This window comes from Pseudorasbora parva, chromosome 22, assembly GCF_024679245.1.
Source record: "Pseudorasbora parva isolate DD20220531a chromosome 22, ASM2467924v1, whole genome shotgun sequence".
Taxonomy (NCBI): Eukaryota; Metazoa; Chordata; class Actinopteri; order Cypriniformes; family Gobionidae; genus Pseudorasbora; species Pseudorasbora parva.
In genome coordinates, this window is record NC_090193.1 from 21971060 (window position 1) to 21979263 (window position 8204).

Genomic DNA, 8204 nt, shown 5'->3' on the forward strand with positions numbered 1-8204 from the left:
TTTTTAAAGTGCTTCACTACACATTAAGAGTCTGTGTCACGGTCAAAAAGTCTCAAAAAGATCAAATTATCTGATATTTTAAGATGAAACAAAGTTAGTTTAAGTTTGATGCTTTAAAAAACATTGTTTACACCTAGTTTCAAGTTTTGGTCCATCAGATCACAAGTTGACAAGAGGGTGTGACCTGGTGTTTTAATCCATCTCTTCTGTCCACTTTTGACCACTTCTGTCCCAATTGCTTCTAGAGGAGGGTCTCTGAGCAGGCTTTTTCAGATCTTCGATCTAATGGATGAAATGAGCTCACGCAATTTACATATTTACGCGAAAGGAGACGATTGAAAACTTACGGACAGCAGCGGCTTTCATTTCTGCTCTAGCAGCCGCAAGACCCACCGAAGGCTTTGCGAGGGGTTTAAAAATTGGGAATGGTGAGAGAACATTGTGCTTGTACGTTTTCCAAACTAAATTTGGGTCTTCAGCCAACAAAGCTTAAATCCCGTCTGGCTAGCGCGCTTCCCATAATGTTAATGCATTGAAGGGTTAGTTCACCCAAATATGAAGTTTATGTCATTAATGACTCACCCTAATGTCGTTCCTCACCCGTAAGACCTCCGTTCATCTTCGGAACACAGTTTAAGATATTTTATATTTAGTCCGAGAGCATATCCAAGTGTATGCACACTTTACTGTCCATGTCCAGAAAGGGAATAAAAACATCATCAAAGTAGTCCATATGTGACAGCAGTGGGTTAATTAGAATCTCTTGAAGCATCGAAAATACATTTTGGTCCAAAAATAACAAAAACTACGACTTTATTCAGCATTGTCTTCTCTTCCGCGTTTGTTCAATCCTCAAATGAAGATTCAAACGGTTGTGAATCAGTGAATCAATCAATGATTTGGATTGCATGCCAAACTGGCAAACTTCTGAAATCACGTGACACTGGCGATCCGAATCATTGATCAATTCACTGATTCACAACCGTTTGAATCTTCATTTGAGGATTGAACACAAACGCGGAAGAGAAGAAAATGCTGAATAAAGTCGTAGCTTTTGTTATTTTTGGACCAAAATGTATTTTTGATGCTTAGAGAGATTCTAATGAACCCACTGATGTCACATATGGACTACTTTGATGATATTTTTACTACCTTTCTGGACATGGAACTGGAACCTCTGACTCTAATTACATTTGTATTTAGAGTCCACTTGTGATCCGATCGACCAAAACTCATCTTAACACCAAGTGTAAACATGGCCTTGACAAATTAAGTCTTGATGTTTGTAAAAACTGCATTTTATTTAAAGGGATGAGGAATTTAGAAATCAACTATACCTTGAGCTTTTGATATATAAAAGGTCATGGTAATATAAGAATATCATGTAAGTTTCAGAGCTGAAAACTTAATTGTTAGTCAAAGAAAAGCTTTTATAGACACCAGGCCAGAAAACAATCGTATCCGCATCTATACGTCCTCAAGTGACGAAACACCGTCTCTCCAGAATAACAAGCGCGTGTAATTCAGTAGCTCCGCCCACCGACCCATGGAGCTGTTCGGCTCACGTTAGCCAGCAGCAATAAACATGCCGAAGAAGAAAGCGAGATATTGCGCTTTTCCTGGTTGTGGAAGAACACAGTCGCTGCATAAGCTTTCTTCAGATCATAATATTAGGAATGTGTGATACCTCATTTATTTTTAGTGAAGTTCCAGCTCACGTAGGGAAGACATGTACACGTGTTCACTTTATTTCACTGAGGAATCGTTTGTAAACAAGTCTCAGCTCAATACTGAATTTGCAGACATATTGAGATTAAAACACAATGTTGTGCCTTCTATATGGGATCCGACAGGAATGGTGTGACACGCTTATGAGTAAAACGTCTTTTTTATATGTAATAGTAGTTCCGGGGCTATGTGTTTTCCAAACGGGCTACCAAACATATGCCCGTTCGCAGGACGGTGAGTCTCAAACAGTGAAATATTTATTTGATGTGTGTGTGTGTGTGCGGTTTGCGCTTGTATCCACCTGATGGATTGTATTCATCAGGCGGGCAAAGTTATACAAAAATAATAGTCCAATCAATCGCGGGTGGATGAGAAATAAATCATTGTGTTTGTTTGATAAAGACGTTTATGAGCCCTTTGATCGAGAGAATCATTCCGGTTGCCGCTTTCAAAACTAACAGGGGAGCTGGAGCTCATTAAATATGCAAATCTTATCCAATCCTAGCCGTGGGCGTTTACTTCCAAGTCTCCAGTGCTGCACGCCCATCAAAACCCAACATACAGAAGAGAGCCTCAAAACCAGTGTAGAAAATAGTCTATTACTTATTAGTTATGTTTTTGAATGTAAAAACCACACACTTGCATTAGTTGACCTCAGACAACAATTTTTTTTTAAAGCCAGTTCATAACACCTTTAAAAAATGTAACTAGCATAAATTCAAAGAGTACCTTTAAGAACGAGGCATGCAGGCTATTTTGTGTGTCACTGACCTATAGTTTATGAGCACTGCATATATTTAATTTTGGCCATAGGTGCTTGTGACCTGTGTGTAATGGATGTCCTCTTATTGTGCAGGTATTGACCAGGGTCAGATGACATATGATGGCCAGCATTGGCATGCCACGGAGGCCTGTTTTAGCTGTGCTCGCTGCAAGAAGTCCCTGCTCGGTCGTCCTTTTCTACCCAAGCAGGGTCAGATCTTCTGCTCTCGGACATGTAGCATCGGCGATGACCAAAACGGCTCAGATTCCTCCGATTCTGCATTCCAGAATGCCCGTTCACGTGAGGCCCGGCGCAACAGCTCCAAATCCAACAAGAGCAATAATGGTGGTAGTGGAGGAGATGGGAACCAGGGAGGGAAAGGTTCAGCCGGGCGTTACTCTGCTGATGTTGACCCACTGTCCCTGCAAATGGATTTGCTTAGTCTGTCCAGTCAAACGCCCAGCCTGAACAGAGAATCTCCATCCTGGAAGACGCAGGCTGAGATGTATGGGTACGAGAGCCGTAATGAACTCTCTTCAAACCCTCTTCATTTGCTCAGTCAATGCAACATCCGGACTTCCTATTCCTCAAATCTGTCCCCTGGTCACCCAGCAGATCCAAGGCCCAAAGAGCCCGTGGGCTCCAAGAGACCCCCTGTATCTGCTCTCAAGGGACAGTCTTTGAATGAGAACTGGTTTCAACTAGGACCAGAGGACTATTATCAACCTGCACTGCGAACACAGACGAGCTTTAAAGAGGTTCCACACAACAGCTTCATGGATAAGCGCTCAGTGAGCCTGCATGTATTCCAGAGGGAGAAGGAGAAGGATGTTGGACCGCAGATGGGCCGAAGCAGGAACCCAATCAGTGCACTTGGTTTTACCGAACAGCTCACGCCACTGGAGCAGACGCCACATGGTTCTATGGAGTCACTGGCTCTATCTAATGCTACAGGTATTTTATAATTGAATTATTTTTATTGTACTTATTATTTTATGATGTTATACTATTACTGTACCGTTCAAAAGTTTATGGTTGGTAAGATTTATGTTTTTGAAAGAAGTCTCATGCTCGCCTGCATTTATTTGATCAAAAGTACAGATCAACAGTAAAAAATTTAACATTGGACAAAATTATTACAATTTAAAATAAGTCTACTATTTTTTTTGCCGCGCTATTGGTGGGTTTAACATGATCACAGATAGAGAAGGATGGGTCGTTGCCTGTTGATCACGCCTCTTGTGGTCTGATTGGCTGAAGGACTATCCAATTGCATACAGACAGAGTCATTTGAATAAAGCTTGTTTATCTAACCTCTTGTGCAGTAGAATATACAGAGCGGACTCCCCAGACCAATGTTCAATTTTAAAGGTTAGCTCACCCAAAAATGAACATTGTCTTTTTTTTGAAGTTCGAAACCCAATTGCGCTGCGTTCACACCAAACACGAATTGAGCGTCAAAATCCGTCTACCACGTCTAGTTTGACGCGTGAACATTTTGAATTCATTTGCGCATCCGCAGCAAATTGGACGGGCGTAGAAATCGAGCATTTAAAGTGAAATAGACACGCGTTAAAGGCGTTCCAGGTGAAATATGTCCTAAAACACGACACTTTTCATTTTCAATAAGCATTAACAGCCACATGTGTTGTTCAGCCAACGCACTACCTGGATTATCTTCTAGGGATGGGACGAAATATCGTTTGACAAAATATCGCGATACAAAACGTGACGCAATGCATCGCGGTCGAAAAAAATGTATCGCGAAATAAAGATAGGTGGCACTGCTGCATGATTTGCGTAGAATGAGGGTGGGGTGCAGCAGCAAACATTAATAGGGAAAGAAAAGGGTTGACATTAGCATTAATATTCTAAACCAAAAATGCAGTTATTGCCTACATAAACTACCATTTTCTGTTTAACTTTTATTAGACTCCAGAAAGAAAAGGGCGTTTTTTCACTGAGCACATTCTCTGCAGTCTGAGCGCGATGCACTGAATCTCACTCTCGCTCATGTCTGAGGTAAATCATTAACACCATCACCCCGCTTACAGTACACGTGTTTTATTGAACGAAATACATTACAATCGGCTAAAACGAATGCACAGGTTACTTTCCTGAACAAGCGCGCTCCCGAGTCCGTGTTCTTCACACTGTCCACGTGAATCGCGGCCCAGTTCGGCGCGCACGCGCAAAATACCGGCAGTTAGTTCAACAGGAAATGCGGATCTCTTAAAGGGGCCACACTATATTCCTCCTCGTGTAATATGGACCTCCTCCAGGTATGGTGTGGTTCTGGTTTGCTCACTGGTACACATTAACAATTTTTCATACGAACTATGCCCTGTTCTGAATTAAACTGCCAGTGTAAAAAATCCCTTTATATTCTTAAAATGAGAGAAATCACTACTTACTCATTATTTTTAAGTTTAGGCTTAAGAGACATGAACAATTTCTTAGATAAACATATCTATGACCTTTGATGTGTCTAGTCTTCATACTGTATTGATTATTATTGAATAAGTATGGTTTCACTAATAATAAATGTACATTTCCATAAAGCATGCATATTTGTCCATACCTATGTTGATTAGAGTATTAAAAACTTAATTTAAACTTAATTTAAGATACATTTACAATTGCTAAAAAGGTGCGATTTAAAATCGAGTTAACTCATGACAATCATACAGTTAATTGCGATTCAATATTTTAATCGATTGACATCCCTATAGTGCCCTCCACAATTATTGGCACCCCTGTTTAAGATGTGGTCGCGGACTTCTAAAAATTCTTCTTTTTTTTTAAACAACATAGAACCAAATTGCAAAAAAATAGAAAAATCCTACCTTTCGTTTAAGTACATTACTTTGGTGGTAAAAAAAATCACAGATTTGAAAAAAATAAAAATAAAATTTGATATCGTATCGTGACGTATCGTATCGTAACCCTGGCATATCGAGGTGCATCGTATCGTGAGTTTAAGTGTATCGTCCCATCCCTATTATCTTCACTGCATGTATATTTAAATAAAATATAAAGTTATGAAACTTTGCTTTGCCCTCAGTCAAAATGATTTGGTAGGCAACAATAGATTAAATGGACCAAAGATCGCCCATTAGATGTACACAAGACAAATTATTTGTCATGTTTAACTTCTACAGAGACATCCTAGCCAGCGGCAAACGCCAGAAGGACTGGCCGAGGAAAGGCTGCTCTCGTCGGGGTTAACGAGCGCTGAGCGCCCGGAGATCGCCTGGATCTTATCTCCAAAAACGCAGTATTCTTTTTAAATAGGCACTGTCTTTATAAGTAAACCACATATTTTAGCTTTAAACAATTACATTATCAACTGAAAAGCATTAAAATTACATTTAGTGACAAAATAACAGTATTTTTAAATTATATGCAGGGTTTCTCATCATGTCACTTTACCACGAGACAGCAGCAAGCAGGCTCTTCGTTGGTTAACGCGGCGCAAATTGACGCCAAAATTCACATTTTTCAACTCTGGCGTAGGCGCGAATTTGCTTCAAATTTGCGTTATTTGCGCAAACTGGATGCACGAATGAGGCGGAAACGCGTCCATCGCACCGCAGGCCCTCCAGGCGCGCGTCAACGCACCTTTCCATTGACTTAACATGCAAATCATTCGCTACACGCGCTCTATTCGCGTTCGGTGTGAACGTACCTTAAGACCTCCGTTTATCTTCGGAACACAGATAAATATATTTTTGGTGTCAATGAAGGCCTTTCTGAGCCATCAGATTTCAACAATGTAATTTCCTCTCTCAAGACCAATAAAAGGCACTAAAGACATCGTTACGAAGCCCATCTCACTACAGTGGTTCTACAATAATTTTATGAACTGACTGGTTGAACTAACCCTTTAAATTGAGCTTGGTCTGGTGATAGCCAGGCAACTTTTTTGTGTATTATCTCAGTTTATAAGGCACGAAAATCTTTACAGCTGTCTTACATGTCTTGCATGTTTCATGTCTGCAGGCACCTCTGCAGATGGCGGCAGTAAACGGCAGGAGCACTTGTCTCGCTTCTCCATGCCAGACTTGAGCAAAGATTCTGGCATGAACGTGTCTGAAAAGAGCAACATGGGTACCCTCAACTCCTCAATGCAGTTCCACAGCTCTGAATCTCTGCGCAGCCTGAACTCCGCACAGCCCTACCTGGAGCTCGAAGCCCCAGTGCAAGTCAAATTCCCTGTGCAATACCCCCGTGAACCTCCTGGAATTAACGCTTTACCTCCTGGTTTTGCCTATCAGGAGGAGGATCGCGCAAGTTTGGTTAGCAACGCCAACAATGCCCGTCTACCACCCATGAGCGAACGGACCCGCCGTCGAAGCATCGACCACGAAGAGCCACGGCGTCGACACCACCACCATCGTTCTCGCCGTTCCAGACGATCCCGTTCAGAAAATGCACTTAACCTCGCCGCCGAGCGCCGCCCTGCTCTGAAACGATCTCAAATGCATGTTCGTGAGGATTATGACCAGTTCCCTCCACCCCGTGGGTCACGGGATGCCTACGGCAGTGGAAGTGGCAGGCTGAGACAGCAGCCTTTCAGACCTTGCCCTCGGACAACCTCCGACCTCACGCTTCAAAATCCTGCGCTGCACCGACACCAGGGCCCTTATTCATGGGACCAGTATGATTACGATGACGATTGGTGCTCGACCTGTTCCTCATCTTCCGAATCAGAAGATGAAGGGTATTTTCTGGGTGAGCCAATTCCAAGACCGGTCCAACTGAGGTACATGACAAGCGAAGAGCTGCTACGCAAATACAACTCTTCAGGACTCGGCGCATCCGGTCAGTTTGGGAGTCGAGGACAGTTGCATACACGCAAACGTAGGAAAAGCAAGAACTGCATTATCTCCTAAAAGTCACACCTGCTGCATCAAGCACAATCTTGCACAAGATTTTTCCCATCAATATAGTTTAAAAGGCTTTTCAGTGTTGTAAGGCTATCAGTGAATAATACGCAGTAATTTAATTTTTAATTGTTCATGGCTCAAATGCATATGCATGCTTTCCCATTTGATATTTACAAATTATTCTAGATGTTACACCTTTTAGGGACTTCTTAAATCCGCAGCACTGTTGCCACATTTGTTACAACTGATGTGCAATCTTTCGTTATGTAATCCATTCAGACACAGTGATGTTTTTTGTATGGTGTTTGCTTTGGGCAGAAAATATCATTTAATAAAATGTATATAGGCAACTGAATGAAGAAATTTACTAAGTTAAGGATGTAATGTAAATTATCTGTAAATGATGTACCACATATTTTTATATTTTGTATCAATAGAATCATTTATGTACTAAGCAAAATGTAGTAGATAGTAAAGGCATGCACATTAATTTGCTGATTTTTGTCCTGTATTGGAAATTAAAGAGTATTTCTGTGAGAGATTTGATTGACAGCCTTTGGTTCTTCATCATCAGAGCGTTCTGTGATCTCTGACTTAGATTAGACACCAACATGCTCACCATCTGCTCAATGTATTAATGCAAAAGTCCACAGAGCAACGAAGGATCCAAATGGCTGGCCTCACTTACTTTGTACACCTCATTGCTAATAACCGTGCTTATGAAAATTCAAGGATTAATTTCAAACTACCTCTTTGCTTAAGCTTTGCTCTGTGTTTGGTTTCTAAACCATCATTCTGTCAGTAATGCTGCTGCTTAAGCAATA

At 41.3% G+C, this 8204-nt stretch overlaps 1 protein-coding gene across 4 annotated transcripts in view; it reads left to right on the plus strand.

Moving 5' to 3' along the window:
* prickle2b (prickle homolog 2b) overlaps positions 1-7919 on the plus strand; it is a 119771-nt gene extending 111852 nt beyond the window's left edge. For all 4 annotated transcript variants that reach the window (XM_067431593.1, XM_067431595.1, XM_067431596.1 and 1 more), the window contains 2 exons: positions 2585-3445; positions 6494-7919. In XM_067431593.1, the coding sequence (XP_067287694.1) occupies positions 2585-3445; positions 6494-7386 (1754 nt within the window). In that variant the 3' untranslated portion in view covers positions 7387-7919. The remainder of the gene's footprint in view (positions 1-2584; positions 3446-6493) is intronic.
* The last annotated feature ends 285 nt before the right edge of the window (positions 7920-8204 follow it).